Source organism: Gossypium hirsutum, chromosome A11 (assembly GCF_007990345.1).
Source record: "Gossypium hirsutum isolate 1008001.06 chromosome A11, Gossypium_hirsutum_v2.1, whole genome shotgun sequence".
Taxonomy (NCBI): Eukaryota; Viridiplantae; Streptophyta; class Magnoliopsida; order Malvales; family Malvaceae; genus Gossypium; species Gossypium hirsutum.
Window position 1 is genome coordinate 1,197,968 of NC_053434.1, and position 27,676 is coordinate 1,225,643.

At 31.4% G+C, this 27,676-nt stretch overlaps 3 protein-coding genes across 10 annotated transcripts; 2 read left to right on the top strand and 1 right to left on the bottom strand.

The window, feature by feature from the left end:
- The first annotated feature begins 332 nt into the window (after positions 1-332).
- LOC107923250 (uncharacterized) lies at positions 333-10,472 on the top strand. Its single transcript, XM_016853465.2, has 10 exons — positions 333-535; positions 630-711; positions 1,592-1,690; positions 1,773-1,822; positions 7,288-7,472; positions 7,625-7,733; positions 7,855-8,003; positions 8,101-8,179; positions 8,741-9,926; positions 10,046-10,472. The coding sequence occupies exons 2-10, from the start codon at positions 632-634 to the stop codon at positions 10,131-10,133; spliced, it is 2,025 nt and encodes a 674-aa protein (XP_016708954.1). The 5' UTR covers positions 333-535; positions 630-631; the 3' UTR covers positions 10,134-10,472.
- Positions 10,473-10,872: 400 nt separating this feature from the next.
- Positions 10,873-13,835, bottom strand: LOC107922784 (protein REVEILLE 6). Of its 8 annotated transcripts, none has more exons than XR_001691424.2 (9): positions 13,523-13,807; positions 12,772-12,829; positions 12,399-12,522; positions 12,138-12,314; positions 11,943-12,047; positions 11,745-11,854; positions 11,596-11,655; positions 11,278-11,378; positions 10,873-11,189 (listed from the first exon to the last, which is right to left on the bottom strand). XR_001691424.2 is itself a non-coding variant. In XM_016852952.2 (9 exons), exons 1-8 carry the CDS (start codon positions 13,687-13,689, stop codon positions 11,282-11,284), a joined length of 900 nt encoding a protein of 299 aa, XP_016708441.2. In that variant the 5' UTR covers positions 13,690-13,835; the 3' UTR covers positions 10,873-11,189; positions 11,278-11,281. The 8 variants fall into 8 exon arrangements, 4 of the variants coding, with proteins under 4 accessions (XP_016708441.2, XP_016708440.2, XP_016708442.2 ...); XR_005904700.1 differs by having other exon boundaries at positions 12,138-12,311; positions 13,523-13,806; XM_016852952.2 differs by having other exon boundaries at positions 11,278-11,383; positions 12,138-12,311; positions 13,523-13,835.
- Positions 13,836-26,154: 12,319 nt separating this feature from the next.
- LOC107923243 (probable WRKY transcription factor 27) lies at positions 26,155-27,392 on the top strand. The gene is given in 3 exon segments (NM_001327220.1): positions 26,155-26,561; positions 26,642-26,755; positions 26,839-27,392. Coding segments are annotated over 3 exon segments (1,050 nt in total). The 5' UTR covers positions 26,155-26,169; the 3' UTR covers positions 27,383-27,392.
- The last annotated feature ends 284 nt before the right edge of the window (positions 27,393-27,676 follow it).

Genomic DNA, 27,676 nt, shown 5'->3' on the forward strand with positions numbered 1-27,676 from the left:
AATAATTTTAACAGCTCATTTACTTAAATGAAAACTTTCGAATAGATCAGTGACCATTTTGTCACTTTTTGAAGTTGAATGACCAAAATGTAAACTTACTAATAATTTAGGGACATTGATATAATTTTCCCTAATTTTTAGTACCGTACCTCCCTCGAAATGGGCTGCCTGCCTGCCAATTTCGGCCTCGTACTGATACTGTTAGTCTCCATAATCATGTGACGCATAAAACAAAAAGGTTCTTGCACGCCAGTTCTCACTCGCCCTGTACTCTATACTCTCTACTAGGCACTAGCTATATATAAATTTAAAAAAAAAAACACCAATTTTTTTTATTTCCAAATTTGTTATCAATTTCTTCATGTTTTCTTTGCTTCCAAACAGCACACATTCCACGTACGAACATAATTATCTCGCCAACTTTCTCCTGGAAAAAAAAAGATTCTTATGCAAAAATGCAGTTTGTCCTCTCTTGACTCAAATTTTCGTATCTGTTTTTGTTTTCATCGTATAGGATTAGAAATTATACAAACTTGTAAGTGTGGATAACACTATAACGGCGTTCTTTTGGTATATTATTTCAAAATTTTGACATAGGATTATTGACTCGTACACTTTTTTTCTTTTAGAGATGAAGATGAGATCGGAAAATGAAGATCAATGTTTAGTGCTACGATCAAAATCGGAGGATACAACTCGTGATTTTCACAAGTAATTTTTAATCTCGATCTCTCAGCTCTTGTTTAATGTCTATATACAGTAATGATTTGTCTGACTCTTTTTTTTTTTTTTTGCACTTTTTTTAGTTATATACGATTTGAAAATGTTAGAAGCAATACGGTTAAGAACGTTGTTTGGTTGCCGAGGAAAACGTAAGGAGAAAAAAAAAATGAAGTGAATGAGTGATGTTTATGAACTCCATGCAACTACTTCCCTGTTTTACTTGATGGCAAAGTTTTAGAGGATTTTGTTTTTATATTCCAATGGTGCAAACAGAGGACCGTAATGTCTATATGCAGTAATGATTTGTCTGACTTGTTTTTGGTTATATACGATTAGAAAATGTTAGTAGCAATACGGTGAAGAACGTTGTTTGGTTGCCGAGAAAAACGTAAGGAGAAAAGAAAAATGGAGTGAATGAGTGATATGTTTATGAACTCCATGCAACTACCTCCCTGTTTTACCTGATGGCAAGGTTTTAGAGGATTTAGTTTTTAAATTCCAATGGTGCAAACAGAGGACCGTAATGTCTATATGCAGTAATGATTTGTCTGACTTTTTTCAGTTATATACGATTAGAAAATGTTAGTAGCAATACTGTGAAGAACGTTGTTTGGTTGCCGAGAAAAACGTAAGGAAAAAAAAAATGGAGTGAATAAGTGATATGTTTATGAACTCCATGCAACTATCTCCCTATTTTACTTGATGGAAAAGTTTCAAGAGGATTTTCGTTTTTAAATTCCAATGGTGCAAACAGCGGACCGTAGTAGTGAAAAAAATCAACGATTTTATTACTATTCAGCAAACAAGTAAAGCATGGATACTCAGTACTGATAATTTATTTCTTTTTCACTTTTTCTTTTTGGCGCAGAAAATCAAAACGTTCATATTCTAGGGAATTTCTCTTTTCCTTTGCTAAACTTGATACATGTAAAAAGTTACCTACTGGATTTGACAGTTCAATACTAAGGTAATATATCACATTTTATCTTTTGCATTTTGTTGCAAAAATGTTCTTAAGATAATTTTTGTGTTTTTGTGTTTTTTAACAGAGAACTTGATGATCAATCAACTAGTGTGTTGCACTCGTATCATGATTCAGGTTTGAAGTTTCTCCTTGTTTTCCCCCACTCGTACTTCAATTTAAAGATGATTAGCAATTCCTAGTCCTATGGTAAAAATGGTATTGATTGATTGTGTCAGCCATTTTAAAAATCAAGTTAGAGATGGCAGTAGTGGGTTGAGTCATTATGATATGAGCTATTTTATGTTGTTTCAACCCCATTATTACTGTGCCTGTGTATCATTGTTCTTATATAGACTTCGACATACATTACGGTATGTGATTTTGTTGGAGCTAAGTGCAACAAATAGCAAGGTTCAACAAAAAGCTTGCCGAGCAAGAATCGAGACTTGCGGCAGAAACAAAGAAGAAAAATGAAATAAATTTTAAGCAAAGCTAAAATAGAGAGTATATGGATGAAATCTTGATTGAATTCATTCATATTTTTTTTAAAATGGCATAAAGCCTATTTATACAAGCTTACAACTTGACAACTTAGTTGGAATACAACTAAGTTTCATCATTACATCCACTTAAAATAAATCACCACCTACTACACTAACAAACTTAGTTGGAATACAACTAAGTTACATCATTACATCCACTTAAAATAAATCACCACCTACTACACTAACAAACTTAGTTGGAATACAACTAAGTTACATCATTACATCCAAATAATAATAATAATAATAATAATAATAATAATAATAATAATAAAACATGTGATTGCTACATGCTAGCCATTGCTTCAATACTCCTCCTTGGTTTGCATGGAGCAAACACCTAGCTTCCTTCTTAGACATTCGAACCTTGTGACATTAAGGGCTTTAGTCAAAATGTCTGCAAGTTGATCCTCAGAATTACAATGGATCAGCTTCACTTCCTGAGCTTGCTCCATTTCTCGAACAACATGCAACTTGATGCTGAAATGCTTTGTTCTTCCATGGAACACTGGATTTTTAGCAATTGCAACTGAAGATTGGTTGTCACAGAAGATCTCAGTAGCTTCCTTTTGATGCACTTTCAAATCAGCTAAGATTTTCCTTAGCCAAATGGCTTGGTTGACAGCACTTGCAGCTGCCACATATTCTGCTTCAGCAGTAGATTGAGCCACCAGACTTTGCTTCTTCGAGCTCCAGCAAAACATGGCTGAACCAAGGTTGAAAGCATACCCTGAGGTGTTTTTCATGTCATCTATCGAGCCAGCCCAGTCACTATCAGTGTAGCCAACCAGCTTCAGATTTCCTTCCTTGCTGTACTTTAAACCATAGCTCAAAGTGCCTTTGACATATCTAAGCACTCTCTTAGCAGCTTGTAAATGCTTTTTATTGCAACAATGCAAGAACCTTGAGAGCAATCCTACAGCATACATTATGTCTGGTCTAGTGGCAGTTAAATATAACAGACAACCAACTAGACTTCTGTAGGTTGTTTCACAAACCTTCTCAAAATCACCTTGGCTCGATAGTTTTTCTCCAACAGCAACAGGTGTTTTAGTTGCTTTACTGTTTTGCATGGAGAACTTGGTCAGAATCTTTGTGGCAAAGTTTCTCTGACTTAGAAATATCCCATTTTGTGCTTGAGTCACCTCCATTCCAAGGAAATAAGACATTTCCCCTAGATCAGACATTTCAAATACTTCTTGCATCTTGGTCTTGAAATCGACCAGCACTGCTCGATCTCCTCCTGTCACCAGCAGGTCATCAACATATAGGGATACAATGAGCTGTGTTTGTGTCCCTTGCTTCTTGACATACAGTGTTGGCTCACTCTTGCTTCGATCGAATCCCAAATTAGTCAAGTAGCCATCGATTCTGCTGTACCAGGCCCTTGGAGCCTGTTTTAAGCCATATAAGGCCTTTTTCAGTTTGTAGACCATATGCTCTCTGCCAGCTATCTCAAACCCTTGTGGTTGTTCAACGTAGATCTCTTCATCTAAGAAACCATTCAGAAAGGCTGATTTCACATCGAGTTGATGGATCTTCCACTCGAGCTGTGCTGCTAAGGCAATCAGTAATCTGATGGTGTCTAGCCTGGCCACTGGTGCAAAGGTCTCCAGGTAGTCCAGGCCATACCTCTGACTGAACCCCTTGACAACTAGCCTTGCTTTCAGTTTGTTCAAGGTACCATCAGCATTTTGCTTGGCTTTGTACACCCATTTCACCCCAATTATCTTCCTTTTGACTGGCCTTTCAACTAATTCCCAGGTCTGGTTCTTCTCAATCATGCTAATCTCCTCAGCCATTGCCTGCTTCCACTCTTGCTGAGCTTCAGCCTCTTCAAAATTGCTTGGTTCAGCTATGGCTACATGAGCTCTTTCATAAATCTCAGTCAATGGTCTTGTTCCTCTAACTGGTTCATCATCAATGTCCATTTCAGGAACATTTTGATCTGGCTCAGCTTGATCTGCTGCAAGTCCTTCTGAAACTTCCTCAGGTTCATGTTTTTCCCAGTTCCAACATGACTTTTCATCAAATACCACATCCCTACTGACTGACACTTTCTTTGTTGAAGGATCCAAGATCCTATAGCCCTTCTTAACAGTGCTGTAGCCCACCAAAATACCAGGTCGAGCTCTTTCAGACAATTTGTCCCTTTTGACAGCAGGTACATGAGCATAACAGATGCATCCAAAGACCTTCAGATGAGCCAGTGATGGCTTGAATCCAAACCAGGCTTCGAATGGAGTCTTTTGATCCAAGGCCTTGGTTGGAAGCCTATTTTGAATGTAGTTTGCAGTGTTAACTGCCTCTGCCCATAGTGCTTTAGGCAGATTCTTCTGAATCATCAAGCACCTGGCCATATCCATCAAACTCCTATTCTTCCTTTCACTTACACCATTTTGCTGAGGTGTATATGTGTTGGTAAGTTGATGTTTGATGCCTGCCTTATCACAGAAGGCTTGGAACTGAGCTGAGGTGTACTCAGTCCCATTATCAGACCTTATGGACTTCAGCTTGCAACCTGTTTCAGTCTCAGCAGCAGTCTTGAACTTCCAAAACACTGAGGCCGCCTCTGATTTCTGTTTTAGGAAGTAAAGCCAGCAATATCTTGAAAAATCATCAATGAACAGTATGAAGTACCTGTTTCCACTTAATGACTCAGTCCTCATAGGGCCACACACATCAGTGTGCACCAGTTGGAGTTTTTCAGAGGCTCTCCAAGCTTGATTCGAGGGAAATGGGAGTCTGGCCTGCTTTCCTAGCTGACACACTTCACACACATCATCATGATCCACTGAGTTGATGAAGTTTTCAGCCAAGTCCTCTCTGACCATTCGAGCCATCGATCTGAAGTTGGCATGTCCCAGTCTTTGATGCCAAAGCTTGGATTCATCTGATGTAACTGTGTAGGCAATGTTTGACTCCCTGGTCCAGTCAACTACAAAGCTCTTATTAGCCATAGGAACTGCCATCAGCTTGGATCCACTTGGATCATTGATTTGGCATTGGTTGTCTTTGAACACAACAGAATAACCTTTCTCCAGCAACTGAGCTATGCTGAGCAGGTTTCTGTCAATTTCAGGCACCAAAAGCACATTTGAAATCACTTTGGCACCTGTGGGGGTGCATATCAGCACATCACCCTTGCCTTCAGCTTGAATAAAATGTCCATTTCCTATCTTGACTTTAGTTCTGCAGCTTCTGTCTAAAGACTTGAAGATTGCAGCATCAGGTGTCATGTGGTTGGTGCATCCACTGTCTAGAAGCCAACCAGATGAGAACTTTTCTTGAGCAGCTGAGCATAACACAGCAAAGACTTGCTCCTCTTGGTCACTATCCTCCTTAGCTACTCGAGCCTCAGCTTTCATCTGTTGAAACTGACTCTGCCTTGATTTGGCCTTGCTCTTGCAGACTCTCTCAACATGACCCTTCTTTTTACAATGCTGACATACAGCATCTGGATTGAACCAGCATTTTTCTTTTGGATGACCAGCCCTTCTGCAGTGCTTGCAAGTCTGACCCTCTTTTCTTGCAACATCAGTCCTTGGCTTGTCTCTCCAGGCCTTCTTGCCTTTGTAGGCAGTGTTTGTTCTTGCCTGAAAGGCACCTTCTTGATGCTCCTCCAGTCTGCTTGCTCTTCTTTGCTCTTGAGCATATAAAGCATTGATCAACTCTGTCAGGGAGATGGTGTACAGGTCCCTTGAGTCCTCGAGAGATGAGATTTTTGCCTCATACCTCTCGGGCAGAGTTGCAATAACCTTCTCCACTATCCTAGCTTCCTTGAGCTGCTCTCCAAGGAGCCTAATGCTGTTAACCACAGCCATAATCCTGTCAGAGTACTGCTTGATAGTTTCTTCTTCCTTCATCTTCAAATTCTCGAAATCTCTCCTTAAGTTCAGCAACTGTTGCTGCCTTGTCCTCTCTGTCCCTTGAAACTCCTCTTGCAACTTGTCCCAGGCTTGTTTTGGTGATTCACAGGCCATAATCCTTGTGAAAATCACATCTGACACTGAGTTCTGGATGCAAGACATGGCTTTGTGCCTCTTGGTCCTCTCATCAGCATGCTACCTGATTTGAGCTACTGTTGGATTGCCTCTAAGTGGCTCTGGTTCAACATCTGAGTTGACTACCTCCCACAGATCGAAAGCTTGTAGGTAGGTCTTCATTTTAACCACCCATATGTGGTAGCCTTCTCCATTGAAGACTTGAGGTGCAACTGGTGAAAAGCTTGATGAAGCCATGAATTTGTATAACAGATCCCTTAAGAAATAGGCTCTTGATACCAATTGTTGGAGCTAAGTGCAACAAATAGCAAGGTTCAACAAAAAGCTTGCCGAGCAAGAATCGAGACTTGCGGCAGAAACAAAGAAGAAAAATGAAATAAATTTTAAGCAAAGCTAAAATAGAGAGTATATGGATGAAATCTTGATTGAATTCATTCATATTTTTTTTAAAATGGCATAAAGCCTATTTATACAAGCTTACAACTTGACAACTTAGTTGGAATACAACTAAGTTTCATCATTACATCCACTTAAAATAAATCACCACCTACTACACTAACAAACTTAGTTGGAATACAACTAAGTTACATCATTACATCCACTTAAAATAAATCACCACCTACTACACTAACAAACTTAGTTGGAATACAACTAAGTTACATCATTACATCCACTTAAAATAAATCACCACCTACTACACTAACAAACTTAGTTGGAATACAACTAAGTTACATCATTACATCCAAATAATAATAATAATAATAATAATAATAATAATAATAATAAAACATGTGATTGCTACATGCTAGCCATTGCTTCAATAGATTTCAATTGAGCATGACAGAGACATCATAACGATCATTTAATACAGAAACATCATAACGATCATTTAATTTTGTTTAATTGAGTAAAAAAGCTATCTAATTACAATTTTTTAAAATTAGTGATGAAAATTTGTCTTCAGTTCCTTTTAAAAACCAGAGTTTGAGGTACTCATATGGTTGAAGGTGCTCTTCAATTTCTTGCTTGTTGAACCATATGTGTTATTGTATAGATGCTAGCAGATTTCAAAGCAGTCTATCTCATTGTTCAAGGCGAAATCCTGAGCAAGGAATTTTGGGAAGTGGTGCAAGAGTTCATAGAGATATAGCAGAGACTATTATTCCAGTAGTTCAAGGCAGTGGCTTCCACCTACTCAACAGGAGTAGTGAACCTTATCGGCCTCCACATCTATGCAAGGTACATGCAGATAATACTATCTGATTCATCTAGTGGTACTATCAAGGATTTTCAATTGATTCTCTTTGTGTCTTTAATCACTGTCTGTGGTATTTGTATTCTATCAGCAAACATTATATTTAGTTTCATATCACATTTTGTGCTTATTTCAGGCAAAATATTATTCAGAAAGAGAAAGTAAGGACCATTACAATGATGAAACATTTGGTTCCCCTGATAATCTGAGTCAAGACAGAGCAGAGGAGGAAAAAATAAGAAGAGGTAGAATCCAGTTTTCTGGTGGTTTATGTTGTTATTGCCTATGAATTTCAAGTTTTCAACCAGGTAAAGTTTAAAGATATGTAACTTTCCCTGTATTTGTTGAACAACCTTGTATGCTTAGATTCATTTGAATTGATGAGGAAGGAACAAGAAATGGTTACTCAAGAAAAGCAAAAGTTCATCTGTGATGATTATACAGAGAATTTGAAACCATATATTGCTATAGTCTTGGAGGATTCTGAAGGTGATTTTGAGTCCAAGGGATCTGAGGTATTTCAAATTTCTATTTTTAAGAAATTACTATCTGTGGTTAATGATTGTTGATTAGGTATAACGTCGGATAACTTTTTTTTTATTGTTTGACCAGTCTCGTGATGTTAAAGAAGGTCACTCTGAGAACCCTTTGGTCTGTTCCTCTGACTTAACTCATCTGCTTGCCGAAGGAGGTATACTAAAAAAAAGAAAGAAACACAACAAAAATATTATTCATGATCCTTCAGCTCTTCAAAACTTCCTTAAAAGTGGGATTTTAGATTATGGGTGAATATCCCTTAGAGGTCCCTATATTATAGGGACTTGATCAAATTAGTTTCTCTACTATTAAATGGATCAATTTAGTCACTATACTAATGAAAAGAATCAAATAAGGCCAAAATTGAAAAGAACCAAATAAGGCCAAACTTGAATAGATTTAGCATTTACTATTTAACAAAGATAATATTTTTAAAGCTTCTATGACTCTGTAAATGAAATTTTTTATTTGAAATTGAACTGCAATTGAAAAAAATTAATTTTCAAGACAATTTTTTATAGTAAATGTTGTATTACAATTTGGATTTTTTTTTAATAGTATAATATCTAAATTGATTCATTTAATAATAATGGACTAATTTGATCCAATCCCTATAATACAGGGACCTCCTAGGTACTTTAACCATAACTTATGTTTCATATCCTTGCTTCCTTAATCGATTGGCTTTTTTTTTTGGGGGGGGGGAATTCTCTAGAGAAAATGACTGCTGTTGATCAAAAGGCCATTGAGCATGACTCAACAAAATCTTCTTTTGGAGCAAATGGATCTGGTGACAATCTAATGAAATCTGTTCCCGTTCCTGTCACAAAGCGAACCTCTATGGAATTGTACGGACCTTGTAATCCAGGAGTTATTTCTTGTGAAAGCTTGGAAGAACCAATACTGTCAGAGATCAATGGACATTGTTCAACTCAGAGATCAAATTGTTCCAATTACGATGAAGAATCTCAGAACATACTTTCATTGTTACGGAAAGAAGCAGGCTTGACAGACCTTGTAGAATCCTCAAAGCTAAAAAATACATGGTCCCTGGATAAATCCTATGTTTCTGAAACTGAAATTGACAACTACCAGCTAAACAAATTTAAGAAGAATCTTCATGGACCTATCTCTAGATCAACAGGCACCAAAAAAGACTTGACAAGCAGGTTCAAATGGGATGATTCAGTGAAGTCTAGGCCAATTGGAAATGTCGAAAGCATCGAATTCTCGAGCTTTCTTGTGCAAACTAGTGCAAGTAAAAGAAGCAGTGATGTTCAAGATGCGCTAGAATCAAAGAACAGTTCTCTGTGTAGTTATGATGAGCTTGAGATTTGTTTGCCAGATGAAGATAGCTTGATAACCGTAGATGACTACATACTTCCACAAGAGTCCTTGTTTGTGGCAGCCGGTGAAAACAGATTTGATCTAACCCGTTTCGAAAGTTCTGCTTTCGTTCACCGTTCTCATGATCTTACAAGCTCGGAAACTTATTTTAACAATCCGTACATGCAACAATCTAACCCACAACTCCGCCATTCTCAGCTGAAATCAACGAAGGAACGAGTAAGTTGTTCCGAGTACGAAACAAGTCCAAAGAGTTCCATAATCAAGCCTAGAGATTTAAAAAGCTATGCCTACACTCTACAAGCTCTTCAGCACTTCCCTACAAATGTGCATCACACACCCTCCCAATATTTTCGAGCTGCTGAAACAGGATTTGATTATTGTATGGGCTATCATCTCCCTCCCCAACAAATGTATGGGCTGCCTAGGGCTGCATTTCCTCAACATACTTCAGATCAAATGGCTTGTTATGAACACGACCAAAACGCAACTTTTAATTCGTCCCTGAATTTTAATAGACAATTTTATAACTCTCTTCAAAATGCCAGTTCCAGGTAAGGCTTCAGCTTCATAACTTTTCTAATGAGTTCCAGATTTTGCATAGCCTCTAACCGGACTTTGACTAATTGATGAGTTTATCAATGGAAATACTAATCAGGGTAAACTTTTACAGGCCTTCCGAGATTGTAATCGAGAGCGAAGCGGATGGATCTTCGTACTTCGGCTGGCCAAGTGTGGAATCAGTTTGGAAAACAAATTGAAAACAGGCCTTTGACAGAGGTAATCAGCTACAAATTTTCAGCTTTTTGCTTAACTTTGCAATTGTTTAGTCAGATTCATCTTTTGTTCGATCTTCTAAAAAACCGCTAGGTAGGTTTAAATACAGATCGATGAACACGGATATAGCATTTGATATTTGGCTTTTGATCATTGTAAACAAGGATGAAAAGGAAGTTATATTACTAAAAACTTGCGAAAAAACCCGTACATTTACTCGTAAATTAATCGAATTTAGGCTAATTTAGGTGTGAGTGTCAAATGTCGTAACTATTCCATGCTAAGCTTATGATGTGTTGGTTAAAATGTGACAAGTTTTTATACTTTTTGTAGATTTAAAATTTAAAATTTATTTTTTAAATTTAAAAAATTTTCAGAATTCAGATTAAATGGTTAACATTATTAATTTTTTATTGTTAAATTTGTTATTGTGATATTTTAAAATTAAAAGAATATTTGTGAGTCATGCAACTAAAAATGACTTTATAATGAATTTAAATTTTTTTAAAAAAAATTTAATAGTGTTAAAAGTTAGAACTGAATTTTGAAATTTAAAAAATAAAATAATTAAATTCCTACAAAAAATATAAGGACTAAATTCTAAATTTACAAAAGCACAGGGACTTATGGATATTTAACCATTTGAAATATCTTATCCTCCGTACGTATATGCATCTAAACACAAAGTTCTCCGACAAAAAATGTCGGCAGCAACATAGGAAAAAAACAAACACTGAAATTTGTATTTACCTCCATAGTAGCAGCATAGAGAATACTGTGTTTATATAAGAAAATAGGCATAATATCACAATAAAAATTTGCAACCAAAACTTGAATACACAAGGCAAGAAGCCAAGAACCCAGCACTGTACAAGATAGATACCAACTTCAAAACAAAGATAAGGGAAGCACTGTACACTCTTTTCAACTTTTCTACTTTTGTTCTGCCCAAAACCTTGCGGCCAATGATCTGACCAGCACTGTATATATACTGACGCAATATCGTGGTTCCGAACTCATTTGATGTTAGCCCTTTTTTCCTGGAATGAAAATAGAGTACGCATAAATTATACAAGAATAAAAGAGATTATGCGCAAGCTGAAATTAGAAAAGAATCTCATCACCTACAATATTAAGTGATTCGTTTAGATTGGTTGTTATCAACAGCTTCACAGGCACCACTGTTAATATTATTTGTCTCGGTGTCAATCTCGTAGGAAGAAAGCAACCTTCTCTGCATCACAGAACAATATATTATAAATATACAAAACAAATACATGGATGATTAGATCCGATTTATGTTGCAATTCGAACAAAATCTACGAACATAAATTTTCTCAGCATTCATCCACTAACAAAAATCTACTTTTAGCAATAGCAGTTGAATTGCATCACATATACCGGGAAGGAAGAAGTAACCATTAGAAAGAGCTAACAGAAACTCACATGATCCTCGAAATCAGGACTTGTCAGATTGATGGAGAGGTTTCTCATCAGCAACAAAACCTAAATAGGAGAAAAAAAATTATATAAGTAATCACGTCCAAGGCAAGATAGACAAGTTCCTATAAATTGTCATTGTAAAATGTGCGTACTGTTTCAACATCTATCGGATCCATCTTCTTAAGTTTCTGCATATGACCCTTAGTGTTTGGATCAAAGACGCTGCCAATAAAACTGTATACTTGAGCAAAATCGGGCAAAACTGCACCAAGCAAGAAACTGGTTTAAAGGGTGTGAGGATATTAGCTAGCAGAAAAGATTATAAATTTCGAGCAGATTTAAGATAAAACCTCTCAATGCATGACCATGATTTCCCTGATCAGTTGTATCCCCAACTTCTGTCGTCTTTCGGGTACTTTCAGTGCTACTACATGAGTTATTGGCCATCCCAGGACCTACAAAAATAATATACAACAAATTTTCAAAATCTTAAAACTCTAAAGGGAACAAAGCTATATATCATAATTGATTTCAATGTTAGAAACCTTTTTTATCTTGTGCAAAACTGATGGTTTGTGCGTTGTTTGTTTGGGGAGAAGCAGCAGCTCTAGTAACAGGGTCCGCGAGCATCAACGAGGGATTGGATCTAAGAACATATCCAGTGTCGAGTAAAGCAGCAGGTGACTGCAAAGGCTCAGATACTTGTGGTTGCCCAAGAACTGCTAAATGTGAAACAGAGTGACAAGGTTATTAACTGAAGTCTGTTCCGTGATTTTACGATCATACTTGAGATCAAATATCCTCACCATTTTTGGAGGCTTTCTGAGGATATGGATGAGCGGCTTTTCTTTTAGGTCGAGGCGGAGGTAAATGTTCACTCGTTCCACTCTTTTGAACCTTTAGAAAGTATTTCTGGGCATGGCTACGAATCTACGAAAAAAAACAGAAGGCACACTTCACTTCGAATCATTAAAAGCAAGCTCAAATATAGATAGAACAGAGGCTTTTACGTCATCATGATTTCTAGACTCTTACCAACACATACGAATGGAAAGATTACCCAAAATACGATCAACAGCAACAAAATCTCCTACTCTCCTAAATCCTCCTGCCTCTTTCCTTTCAAAATACAGAGCCAGAATTTGCTAAGGAAAAAATATAGGTACATTTTAGTTTTACCTGAATAACAGTCTTAGACCCGACATAAGCTTCAATCTTTTTCCAGTCACGGTCAAATCTGAATAGAACCAAAGAAATGTAAACAACAAAAAAAAGTGAGACCAGGAAAACCATTTTGGCAAACATAATCACACACGCACGCACATATAGAGAGAGAGCATAATATTGAGTCGCGGCTATTTAAAATCTTTCAATGTCTTCAAATATACAAACAGTGTTCAGGGTCTTCTCATATACATACACACACACATACATATAGAGACCGTAATATCGAGTCGTTGCTGCTGTTTAAAATCTTTCAATGTCTTCAAATATATGAACAGTGTTCAGAGTTCTCTTTCTCTCTCTCTCTCTCTCTCTCGCGCGCGCGCGCACACACGCACATACATCCATCCATCCATCCATACATACATCCATATAGAGAGAGACCGTAACATCGAGTCGTAGCCGCTATTTAAAATCTCTCAGTGTATTCAAATATACAAACAGTGTTTAGATATGAAGTCTACAGCTAACTGAGTATAGGAAGGAAAATACACAAACTTAACATAAGCAATCTAGCAGTTTCAGTTAGTTACTAGTGAAATATGAATTACGATCTTAAACATCAAACTCAATTCAAAAACCTTGAAACTGAGTTGCCAAAAAAATAAAAGACATAATTCCTAAAAATAGTCATCAAAAACCCTAATTAGAAATGGAAGCAAAGCAAATTCGTAGAATATAGAGATTAAAAAAAAACGCTTGTTACAGTTGAAGAGCTTCGAGGAACTTGTCGTGTTCAGGTTCAGTCCAGCTCTCTCTAGACTTGCTTATAGTGTAGGGCTTTCGGATTTTCTTATTCGGATCCTCGGAAGATGAAACCGTGGACGCCGCCGTTTCCGCCGTGGAAAACGGCCCCAGTCCAGGTAACGCCATTACAGTCGGATCCAGGTAAAATCACGCAACCGGGTTCGGACTCTTTTTTTATACAATGTAAGATTTTTTGGGAGATTTTTTTTTCGGGGGTAAGCTTTGAAAGAACCAAAATAGCGTTCGAAGGGGGGCTGAGTTTGTACATAAAGGGCTCACAATTTGGATTGGATGTTGCGTGGTTTTCATTTGAGATTTAGAACTAGCGAATAAGAATCTGCCACGTCTACAAAAGTTTGGTCCAAGTCAAATTTAGTTTAAAACTTTTTTTTTTTGTTCTTAAATAAAATACATTAGGTAATAGAAGTTACAACGAAAAATACATTTAAATGGCATTTTTTTTCTAAAACGTTCCAACATCAAATGAAAATAATTGAATACGAAAATAGTTAGTGAATACAATTAATTTTACATTTACATTCCCTTGTTAAACAAGCAAATTTTACACTATTTTAAGATTCAAATAGGTTACTCTTCTTAGAAGTTAAATTGATTGTTGTTAATTGTTAATTTGTTTAATTTGTTTATATTAGTAAAGAAATTTAGTAGTCGTCAGCATTTAGTTAAATTGAGTAAAAGATTTTAATTTAATCTAGTTGATTAGTTTTATTTATCATATTAACTTGATTTGAATTTTTTTTGAATTTATTCAAGTCGAATAAAATTCGAGTTGAGTTGAATAAAATAAAATTATTCGAGTTAAATTAAAAATTTAAAAATTTTATTACAGTATAACTAATTTCGTATTAAAGCACATTAATTTTTATATATTTATATTTGTTTAGATATGATGACATACAAATTTATTACAAACAATTCAATTTAAACTTAGTTTCAATTGACTTTTAATACCGAATTCATGGCTCCATTCCTATCTCCAGTTTTTATATCCAAAACATGTAATTGTAAATTTATAATACCACAAATAAAGTATAATAATAAATTTGGCTCACAGTATTTATATTTTTATCAATTTAGTTCTTATATTTTTAATTAAATTTGACAGTCATTTTTTTAAAAATAACCAAATTTAATTATTTATATTTTTAAAACAAAACAAAATATTATTTTTTAATAAAAATAATATCATATAAACATAAAATATACATCAATTGTCAAGCAAATTATCCGTAGCCATTCATATTTGTATCAACATTATATATATTATATAAATTATTGTGAAATAAAATAATATTAAAAGAAACAAACACTAACTTTTTTTTTTACTTAAACAATATTATAATAAATTTATACATCACCCTCTAAATATTAATCTATTTATAATCCTAGTTGAGGGAACCTAAAGGGTCGGTCAAAAGGTTAAAGGGAGAAGTAATGAGACAGATAGGTATTTCACAAAACGACACGTGCTAGAAAAAGAATAACAGGTACCGGTCATGTATGGTTTAGATGAACTGTTTTGTGCTGAGTTGTCAGAACTACAGCCATATGATATGAAGCAGATATTTAACACTGGACCCTACTTGAGTTGTCCACTTTTTTTACGTTCCTTTTTCATTTTCTTGTGGTAAGATATTTTTTGCTTCACTTTTTGTATTATTGTTTTTCGTTTTCTCTCGTGTGTTCTTTTTTTTTTAATTTCGTTTTGTTTTTTTCTTCTACATGAAATAAATATCTCATTTAATGTTTAGGCTGAAAAAGAAAATATTTAATTTCACTTTTGTGCAATGGACGGCTTGTTTTAAGCATCTATCAGTTTCAACTTTCAATATAAACTTTAGGGGGGCATGTTGGACAATGTATGATAAAGTATGATAAATTAGGTTAAAATATCTTTTAAGTACGGTATATTTAGAATTTATTTTATAATTTTATTTTCTTTATTATTTTAATATTTAAAAATAAAAATCTAATTTTTTAAAATTGGTCAAATTTGAGTTAATTGCATCAAACACCCTCAAATTATGTTCCTTATTTTAAAATCGTTCTTAAACTATTGATGTTATATTAATTATGTCTTTTTAATATTAAAACCATTAATTTAACTGTTAAATGATATGTTAACCTTTTTTTTTAACAATCTCATTATAAATTCTAATCATATTTGCTCTTTTTAACACAATGACTAGAATTATTCATAATCTCTCTCTAACCCTTAAATAGGAGGATAAAGCACGCTAAAGCGTACTTAAACCACGTCCTCCTATACTGGCAATAATACTCATGTAAATCGAACTAAATCTCAATAAGTAACGATATATCAAATCTTATATAGCTAAATTTTAAATGAAAAAATTAAATAAATAGAACGTTATGATATAACTTTTAAAAGTAAAAACTAAAAATAAAGTAAAGCTAGAAAGAAAAAAAAAGGAGTGAATGATAAAACATTTATAAATGTTTTGAAAACCTTGAAACTAATATTTTTAAAACATCTATTTTTTCAATATTCCTAGTTTCTTAATTTTTTTATTATTTTAAATCATGTCACAAAAGATCTAACGTGTCATTTACCAGTTAAATTAGCGAATTTAGTAACAAAAAGACCTGATTAATATAACATTAAAAGTTTAGAGGTGTAGTTATAATGATTTGAAGTTTATATAGCAATATAGAATGAGGGTCATAATTTCAGATATTTAATGCAATTATCTCATTAATTTAAGTTAATTACAATGTCATTTTTTATTATATGATTATGTCAAATCTAAAATATAAAAAAATTTAAATTCTTAAAAATAAAAATTAAAAATTTAAATGTATTTTAAGCATATTTCAATAGAATGAATTATTCTCCGCCGAAATAGGAATATTGGTACATCGAAGGAAAGCGTGATAAAATTCAAGAAAAGCACCTACACATGAATCTGATATTGAAACTGAAAACAGATCCTAGTATATTTCATGAGGAAGCCCAAAACAAGTTTGAACCCATTTACTTAAAATGGATTTAATTGCAAACAATTAAAATTGGATTTCACATGTGTACATGTGCTTTTTAATCTCAACTGTTAACTTTTGATGTGTGGTTTTCATATTAGCCTCTTAAAAAATCTTTAAGTTGTAATAAAGAATTTTAAGTTGTAATTTATTGATCGAGTGTTCATGTTTCAGGAGCATAATTTGGGATCGTATTATTGTTATACAAAAAAAGAAAAATCTTTTAAAAGTAACACAAAATTGAACATTATACTCATATGGGTTCAATATCTTATTCTAGATCGGTATCATGGTCTCGGTCCAACCAGCTGGTCTAATTTTAAAAACAGTGAATTCATGTACTTTTCAAATTTTGAAATTCCAATCCTCACCCAAACTATTGTCGTTGAATCTCTCAAGTTAAGTTCTGTTATTTCAAACATCTTATGCAACAAATATTTTATCATATGTGGAATGTCATGTCACGTTAGCTTTGATATTTTTCACATAACACTAACAAAAAGAAAAAACCACATCACTTTAGTTAATAAATTTAACAGATTACGTTTGAGTTAGAATTGGAATTTATGTATTTAAAAAGTATGCACTAAAATGACCAAATTAGAGTACATGGACTAACTTTGCAACTTACATGCATATTATAGAGTAATAGCAGAATTTGACCTAACATATTTAACTGTTATCACTTGTGTTAAGATTAAATTTTTAAAAATCGAAAAATATAAGAGTAAAATCAACTAAATTGGAATATAAGAACTAATTTAAAATTTTATTAAAAAAAATATATTTGACAATGTTTTCATGTTTTCTGCCTCAAGATTTATTGTTCTAATAGCAAAATTGCAATTCTCCCAAAAAATATATTCATTTTTACACCCTAAAACAATTTTTTTTTCTCAAATTGCTATGTAATGATTGCGCTTTTTCTTCATTAAAAAAACTTTATACAAAGTAAATTAAATGCAAAAATCATTAAAAATCATATAAATATCGGTAAAAATATCATGAAAGTCATTATATTTTGTTTTATTTACTCAAGAAATTAGCAAATTAGTCCATATATGTTAGATCAAAGAGTAATCTTATCCTTTCTATTAAATATTTCATCCATTTCTATTACTAAAAATTAGTGTAACTAACGGAATAACTCAATTAATACTCATTGGGTGCTAGGGTACTTCATATTGACATATAGTGACTAATTTTTAACAATAGAAATAAATGTTTTTCTTTAACAAAAAAAAATCAATTTACTTTTTAATCTAATGTACATTAACTAATTTATCTATTTCTGAAATAAAAAAATAAAATACAAATACAACCACTAATATAAATGCCTCTATATATTTTTTACATACAAATATCACCCCTCACTAGAAATTCCATAAAACTACACCATTATTGTACTATAGAAAGAGTGAAGCATATTATGGGTTCATGAACCCATCAAAGTAAACCAATAAGCAATTATAAGGTAAAGCAATGTTTTACAAATGTATCCATAGTTAAATGGCCACATTATCAGATTCGATTAAAAAATTATTAAAATAAATATTTTAAAAAATCAAATTTAATTATTTTGTATTATTTTTTATCAAATCGATTTAATACTATATTCTAAATAAATATTTCGACCAATTCATTATCTAACTAATCTAATCAAACAATTTAGTTCAGGTGAAACAACACTAGCATTTGTCGAAATGTTTGATAAACTGACTATGAAATTATGATATCCCAACCAAATTTATACATATTTCACCCAAGCATCCAAAAATAGGAAAATAAATAAAAATAAAAAGCCCACAAACCCGGGACCTAAAATCTCTGCTTTACCACTTATTTGCTTCACTTTTTTGACTCGTATAATGTAGAATGTATATATACATTTTCAATAATTTAAATTAAATATAATAATTTATTTAGTCTTTTAATTTTATAAAAAAATATTTTAACTATTTATTTAAATTTTAATTTTTTATAACATTTAAATTTATGTTTTTAATTAAATCACCTCAAAATAAATAAAAAAATTTATATTTTTTAACTTTGCTAACATAGCATACACGTGAATTGTTACGTAGATGACACATCAGCATTTATTTAGTTTTTAAATTTAAAAACCTTTAAAAAATTATAAAATTTATTTTTAAAACTTAAAAAACATTAAAATTTATAAAAAAATTATTTTTAATACAATTAAAATAAAAAATTAATTAAATGCTTCCATATTATTATGTATTAATCCACGTATATGTCGCATCAGTAAAATTAACAAATATTAATTTTTCATCTATCTTAGGGTGATTTGACAAAAAAATTATAAATTTAAATGTTAAAAAATGAAAAATTAAATAGAAAATTAAAATATTATTATGCATTTAATATAAAACAAGTTTGATCATTACTTCATGGATAGGTCTTTATTTTTTAAAATTATGTACTGACAGAGTATGAGAGATAAGTTTTGGTTATATGATGCGAGAGGCATAGTGACCACAAAGTGATAATGCCATTCCATTTCTAGTAAAAAAAATAAGCCCCCATTATATTTAATGATGGTCAAAGCACAAACAAGGGCCAAAAATGTTTCATTCAATTTTTAAAATTCATCAATTAAATAAATTTTTAAACAATAAAATAATCTATTTTAGCTAAATTCTTAAAAAAAAAACTACCTATAATTCAATTCAACATATGAATATCTTTAATCAGAATCATTTCATTCTTAATAATATCTAGATTGATCGGTATTTAACAATTTCAAACATAATAATTCACTTAAAAACCTATTTTTTGGGTCAATTGAGTCTTAGCTAGATTGGACGGACATTGTTGTCAATGCAGGAGAATGTAAGTTTGAGTGCATTGAAACGTATTTTTTTTATTTATAGGTTGAGAAAGAGTTATCGATAGTTTTAATTATTGTGTTCTATATTATAATATATTACAATTGCTATTTAAAAAAAATACAATTTCGAAACATTATATTAATAATTAATACAAGACATAATTCTAATTTATTTTAATTAATTCATATAAATTTTAAATTCGAAACTTGATATAATTTGTGACTACATCTTTTCAAACTTCCACTTGAAAAAACTTTTAAAGAAGAAAAAACAAAAAAAAACATAGTGCTCAACCTGTTAAAGGACATCGAGCAACTTGTCACAAAGTTATGTAATCATAATCAAGAAGAAAAAGAAAAGATAACAACGTGGACATGGTGAAATTGTTGGCTTCTCCTTGTTTTTTGGGTGCCCCCCTCTTCTCCTTTCCTCTCTATATGTCAAAATCAAGTTTCAGATAATAATATTTTATATCTATTTTGATATAATTTCATTTCATTTTTAAGCTTTTTATATTTTTTTAAAATTAAATTAAATACGTTTTTTATATAAATATCATATTAGAAAAAATATTATGGAGATTTTGTATTAGAAGTTCGATTGTATTTTATTCTCTTTACTTAAAAAATTAATAGAAAAATTAATTTTAGATAAAAAAGTAAATTAACCATTTCTTTTAAAATTTTTATCTATTTTCACTGTTAAAAACTGGTGTAACTGATAGAATGACCAAATAGTTACACGTTGCGAGCCACATGTATTATATTTCGACGTACAATGACTAATTTTTAATAGTAAAAATGAATAAAATTTTTAATAGGCTGACTAATTTACTTTTTGACCAAAAATACAATGATTAATTTATTCAAATTTTAAGTATCACGTGTACAATGTTCTAACGTACAAAGATAAAATTTTAATAGTAAAAATAAATAAAATTTTCAACAGAATAACTATTTTACTTTTTAATTTAATATATATGAATTAATTTATTTATTTTTAAATAATAAAAAAATAAAATACAATAAAACTCTTAATGTAATACTTTTATCATATAAATATAATCCCTTTGCGTAAAAAAGTATTATGGGAGCAGTAAAAGGATAAAATATAAAACTGGTGATAGTGGGGGGATGAGTTGCATACAGATTATGACCTTTTAGCTGGCTTTTTTTTTTAGTGACAATTTAAAAGTCTTCTGCCAAACCCATAAAGCTCAAAAACTACCCTCTTCTCTCTTTAGTGTCCATTTTTCCTTCCAATTAATTTTCTTGTCACTGTCACAATCTTCTTTTCTATAATCATCTGCCAAACCCACGTCAACAACATTTCTATCCATTTTCTTTTGCGATTTATTTTATTTGGGTATAACTATGTTATTTGGATATAACTTTGAATGTCGGATATAGACATATAAAATATTATTGTCCATAAAATTTAACTTTAATGACAAAATTGATATTTTAAAATTTTTAAGATTCTAAATTCGAATTTTATTTTATGTAAATGTGTAAATTTTTATTTAAATTTATTTTGATTAACTAGTTATTTAGTTAAAATTAAATTAGCTCATTTAGCTAATTAATTAATTAGAGATGAGTTAATTAATTGTTAAAATAAATTGCATTTAAACTGTTGTAATTAAAAAATAATTTAAAGATAATGTTTTTATGCTATTAAATAAAAATTAAAAAATATTAAATATATGTTAAAATTTTTAATTTTTTAATAATTAATATTGGTGATTGATAATAAATTTATATTTTAATGCTGTTGAACATGTGTTGAATAATTGAACTTGTAATTTTTAAATATTTTATTTAAAGATGATATAAAAAATATGAAAATATAAAAGTATTATTAAAATAATATTAATTATAATTTAAAATAAAAGTTATTTATGTATTCTCGTGTACGTATATATATGATTCTCACCTAAATTTAGATGAGATTAAATTTCTATAAAATATGTTTATAGGTTTTTCTCAATCAATCTAAATCAAAACACAATTGAGAGTAATAAATCAAGAGAATTTAGTCAAAAAGGGTTATCATCTTTGCCCATATTAGTTAAATTCAAAGCAAGGAACCTTTTTGAGTCACGTGAACTTACTTTTAAAACATCTAATCCTACTATAAAAATTGACATAACTGTCAGAATAATTGTTACGTGTACCTTATAATGATAAGTTTTTTAACAATAGAAATAGATTAAATTTTTAACAGAATAACTAGTTAATTTTTTGATCTAATATATATGGATTACTTTATCTTTTTTTTAAATAAGTTAAATAAAATATAATCAAACTCTTAACATATAAACCTCTATGATAATTTTATTCATGTTAAATGCCAAAACGTCAGGCGTATACACAACCACATGTTGTGAGGGAGGCCTAGCTATGAATAGGGGTCACCTCTACTAATTTGTGTAGCCTATGGACCAATAATGAGAGCATGTAATTATACACGTCAATTGGTTTGTATTGCACACTCACGTTGAATTATCTAGAGGGAAAAGTATTTTGTATATTTTGGAATTATAATTAAATAAAATACAGATATGTGAATATAACGATGTCCGCAATTTTTTGGAAAAGAATCACATGCTGTCGTCTAAATGAAATAAATCTATCGTACGAAAAATAAGGTTTTGAATCTAAGTTCACACGATTTTTATTACTTTTTAAGTTCCAATCAAATGCTTTTGCATTGAATTCTCATTTCCCACATCTAAAAGGAATACTCCAATTGGTAGCTATATGGTCGTGACTGTGGATTCTAGATTCTACCATAGTGCACGTCTCCTTCTAAATTTCTCACTTTCCACGCGCCACCGACTAGAGAGTGGCTCTCTACCGTCCGACATGTAGTTTGGTGAGTTTTTTTATAATGACTTAATTAAATATATATATATAAAATGATTTTTCAATTTTTTTTTGTCATCTATTGAATGGTTAACCGGAAAATAATATGGCAACTTTTAAAATTGACATAATAATAATTTTAACATTCAACATTTTTATATTATATCAATTTAATATTAATTTTAAAAAAATTAACCCTTAACATTTACGCATCATATCATTTAATTTTTTTTGTAGTTTTGCTTTTCTTTATGATGCATTCACCTAAAAAGTTAAAAAATATTATCAGCTAATTTTGATAAAAAAATATAAAAATGGAAACACCCCGAAACCCAATATAATAAATTTCATTTTTTCTCATTCTTTTAGAACTAACATTCAATGCCATAAAGAAAAGCAAAATTACAAAAAATATCAAATTACACAATGTGTAGATGTCAAGGGTTAGTTTTTTTTAGAATAAAGATTAATTTGACATAAAATATAAATGTCGATGGTTAAAGTTGCTATTATGCTAATTTTAAAAGTTGTTATCTTTCCGTTACTAATTTAACAGTTGGTGACAAAAAAAGAAAAAAGTTTAATAATTAAGTGACTATTTTGTAACTTTTCATAATTTGGTTGACCAAAAAAAGAAATTCACTAATAATTGGGTGAGCACAAGTGTATTTTATCTTAATCTTATTGAATTATAAAAAGAGTTAATTTCACTAAACGTCCTTAAACTATAATCCTTATTTTAAATTGACCCCTCAGCTTCAAAACATTCTAATTACATCTACAAACTAGACCTATTCATGGGTCAGGCTACCCACCCAGCACCGAAGGCCGGCCTAAAATTTGGGAGGATTTGGGTAAAAAAAATTAGGCTTGAAAAATGGGTTTGGGCAAAAAAATTAGACCAATTTAAAACATAGGTTGGGCTCGAGCTTGAATATTCAAGGCCCAAGCCCAACTAGCCCGACCCGTTTTTAAATTTATAATACTTCATGTTATGTTATTTAGAACACATTAAAAAATTAAACTTACACTAAATATATAACACTACTCTAATGTAGACATCAAAATAATGTTAAGATGGCTATATAAAATGTTTTAATAATTTAAAATTGTATTAAATTATTAAATATTAAGATAATATAAATTAAATATTTAAAAAATTTAAAAATAATATGGGCGGGACTAAAATAGAATTAGGTTAGTCTTTTACAAATATGGGTGAATTTAAGCAAAATTTTAGGCCCATAATTTGGGTCAGGCCAGACTTGGGCAAGCATGAAGTATGTTAATATCATGCTTAGGCCTGGCCAGAACTCGGTTCATGAGCACCAATACTCTAAACTATTGACGTTATATTAATTAGGTCATTTTTTACTAAAGTTATTAATTTAACTGTTAAATATGTGATATAATTTAAAATAAACTAATTAAGAAAAAATAAATTTTGTAAAAACACATTTTTTTTAAAATATTAGTTTTAAATTTCTTGAAACATTTACAAAAGCTTTTTCATCCGTTGATTCTTTCCTTTTTTCAACTTTACTTTATTTTTTATTTTTTACTTTGAAAAATTATGCAATGGGGTTCTATTTTTCTTTAAATTTAACTATATAAAATTTGACATATTATTTAAAAAATTTAATAAAAAAATGCTATGATTAAAATAACATCTACAATTTAAAAATGTAATTAAAATATTTTAAAAATTTAGACATCATCTTAAAATAAAATCCATAAATTGAGAATATCTAATTCAGTTAATTAATATAACTCCAAAAAAAACTATAAAAGTTTAATAACAGTACTATTTTTATTAGAAATTTTATATGTTTACCAAGATATTTTAAACATAATTTACTTAAATTAATTTATTTTTGTTGTATTTAATGTTTAGTGGGTACACAATAAAATGTTTTGTTCTACTTTCTCTCAAGTTCATGCGTTAAAATGTGTATCTCCTTCAATTGGTGGTATCATGCATAAATTCTTTCTTTACCGAACTATTTATTTCGGAAAATAAAAAATAGAATTAATTGAAAATTTTTTGGCATTAGTATGACTGACTTTCCGTGTATGTAATGTATTATATTGAGAGAAATTCAAAAAGGTTCATAACAAGAAAAATATTAATAAAAAGAACTTTAATGAAATTCATTTGATATTTAATGTCATTGGAGATAAATTTAGTAATTTAATATATCAAAATTTAAAGAAAATACAGCATGTTTAATTAATATATGAAAATAATGCAATACATTATTGAGTATTAGCTCGATTGGTATGAAAATTATTACCAATGTAGAAGGAATTTATAATTGTAAACATATTTTAAAAGTTTAAAGAATTTATAATTATAATTATATTTTTTTAAAAATTTTATATGTACAAATAAAACAAAAATAAACCTTTTTTATTAAATTAAAATAAAATTTTATAATCTACTTGTAAGTAATTAAAATTATTTCGCATTATTTATAAAATGAAAATTCATACATAATATTTTTTTCAAAAAAATCCTTCATTGTTAATAAATACGAATTAAGATACGTAAAATTGAAATGACACTGTTGTAATCCAGCTGCAGGGCATGCGGAAGATAATATAACCAACTGGTGTACAATACTGGTGATTTTCACGCTCGAGAAGAGCGCGTGATGATTGCCATACCTTTTGGCTAATGGAAGCACAATATCCAATTAGATTTCGAGTACAAAAATCAACAAAGGCAGGGCGTGTAGCATAAATTGGAAGCATAGGAAGCATCGTCCTTACAAGTGCCACTGCCACATTTGCCTTAGCTTTGGGCCCCACTTTTGACAATTTCATAAAGTCAAAGGAAAAGCAAAAGTGAAGGGACATTAAAAATCATTACCCCAAAAATATATAATTTAAAATTATGAATAGTAATAATATAATTAAAATAAAATTATATAACAAATGTATATATTAAAAATTTATATAAATAATAGATGAGACTTTGAAAAGGTTAAAAATTTATATAAATAATAGATGAGACTTTGAAAAGGTAAAATAATAATATTAAAAATTTAAAGTGGCATGAGTTGAAATATAATTATATGTGTATTTTGTTATTATATGATATAAAATAGTAAAAATGATATGAAAATAATGTAATTTATTTTGTAAATTAAAGGTATTTTGGTCATTATATAATTAAATTAGTATTGAATTGACTTGTAATATTAACTCCCTTAAATATTTAATGTATACCTTCAAATTTTATATAATAATTTATTAATATATAACAATTTTTATAATAAAAATAATGTTCAATATTTATAAATTTAGTTGAGTCGAATCTAAATTTTATTATCATTTCGTTTGATTATAATAATTATTATTTTTATATTAAAGTATTTTTGTTATTGCAAATGAATTGTGAGTTTAAATATATTTTAATCGAGTTTTTCTTTTGTTTTAATATTGAGAGGAGTTACAAGTAAAATTAATTACTTATTAATATTTTTATAAGTAAAATTTAACTAAAATAATTTAATATTAAATCATAAAATCAAGTGAAATTTAAAAATCCTAAAATTTTTTCCGGTGATACCCGTATTTTGATTTTCTCACATGTATAAATAATTAACAAATAGCAAGTCAGGTGCACCACCCACCATTTTTCATCTCTCTTCTTACTCTTTGTAATAGTCTTTTATGCTTTTTTTTCTTTTCGTTTCTCTCCGTTAATTTTCTTTTCATTCACAACTGGAAAAAAGTCAGCGCCGCCGTCCTTTCCTCCTCTCGTGCCTGTGCGTTTCCTTTTCCGATCGTTTGCTCAACAAAATAAACAGCTGTATTCGGTGTTTGGTAACTTTCTACGTTGATTTTGGGAGTAACTGAAAATGGCTGCAGGGGACTGGGATCTATATGCGGTGGTGAGGAGTTGTACGTCCGCCACCAACACATCCACCTCCGCCGTATCAGGCAACTATTTCTCGAATGGGAATAATGATAGTTGGCGGGAAGACCCTTTAGCTTGCTTAGCTTCGTTGACGTTTGAGGAAGAAGATGATCCGTTTACATTTCCTAATCTTAAAAAAAGTGGTTCTTTACAAGATTCTTACGAGCCTTTGTTATCCGACCCCACCACCACCATCATCAGCACTAATCGTGGTACAGATCCGAGCTCTTCGAGGTCCATTAATGGAGTATCTAGTGGCCAACATCATCAATGGCAGCAGCAGTTTATTAAGCCATTAAACACACAACAGCAGTTGAAAAAACCAAGAAAGAGGTAAAACTGAAAACGAGCCGTCGGCAGCTCCTGTTTGTTTTTGGTTCATTAGCTAAAAATCCTCCATTTTTTTTCTGCAGGAAGAACCAGCAGAAGAGAACTGTATGCCATGTAACAGCTGATAATTTATCGTCGGATCCGTGGGCATGGCGTAAATACGGACAAAAGCCTATCAAAGGGTCACCGTATCCAAGGTTAATTAACTTCCGTAGCCTTCAATGGCATCTTTGGTTACTTTTCATTTTTATTATTATCATAAATATATATATTTTTGCAGAAATTACTACAGGTGCAGTAGCTCAAAGGGGTGCTCAGCGAGGAAACAAGTGGAGCGTAGTAATTTGGAACCCAACGTCTTCATCGTTACGTATACGGGTGACCACACGCACCCTAGGCCCACTCACCGGAATTCTCTTGCCGGTAGTACTCGGAACAAGCTATCAACCTTTCAAAGGGCCGCCGCGCCCGCCACAGCTTCATGCTCTACTTCGCCGACCACGGTTTCAGCTCCTGAAGGCACCGCAGCCGACTTGAACAACAACGCGGGCGATAATGGAGATGACGATGACGAGAGCGCTGACAACATCGCTCCTGAAATGTCACCGGAAGCGGTAAACGATGACGAAGATGATCTTCTGATCCCCGACGTGCATGTTGATGACGATCTCTTCAAGGGATTGGAAGAGCTCGTAGGTGATGCTGGCGGTGGCAGCAGCAGTATTACTGGTAATGGATTAGGAAACAGCTCCGCCTTCGGTGATAAGTTCTCCTCTTGGGGCACCGGTAGCTCCGCCTCCGCCGCCTCCGGTGGTGGCTGGTAGGCTTATTTTCACCTTTTTTTGGGCGGTAAACGTGTAGGGTTTGTTTTTTTGGGTAGCTTAATTTTCTCTTCTTTAAGTTGTTCAATAACAAAAATACAGAAGAGAAAGCATATTTTACACCTTTAATTTCGTGTATATGTCATAGAAAAGATTCTATTCATCCAAAGTTAATATTGTATCGTATCGTTCAAAAAAATAGTTAATTTTGTAGTTATAATAATAAAATTGTCGAAATTTTATTTTATTTAAAAAAAAAGAAAAGAAAAATAGAATCAACATAACTATTTCCTGCAG

Excerpts from the sequence above, each read along its gene's own strand:
- LOC107922784 (XM_016852951.2), bottom strand. The coding sequence starts at position 13,689 with ATGGCGTTACCTGGACTGGGGCCGTTTTCCACGGCGGAAACGGCGGCG. Across the intron at positions 12,830-13,522 it reads TTCCTCGAAGCTCTTCAACT|ATTTGACCGTGACTGGAAAA; the intron begins GTAACAAGCGTT and ends GGTTCTATTCAG. Across the intron at positions 12,315-12,398 it reads TCAGAAAGCCTCCAAAAATG|CAGTTCTTGGGCAACCACAA; the intron begins GTGAGGATATTT and ends TTTCACATTTAG.
- LOC107923250 (XM_016853465.2), top strand. The coding sequence starts at position 632 with ATGAAGATGAGATCGGAAAATGAAGATCAATGTTTAGTGCTACGATCA. Across the intron at positions 712-1,591 it reads ACAACTCGTGATTTTCACAA|AAAATCAAAACGTTCATATT; the intron begins GTAATTTTTAAT and ends TTTTTGGCGCAG. Across the intron at positions 9,927-10,045 it reads CTTCAAAATGCCAGTTCCAG|GCCTTCCGAGATTGTAATCG; the intron begins GTAAGGCTTCAG and ends AAACTTTTACAG.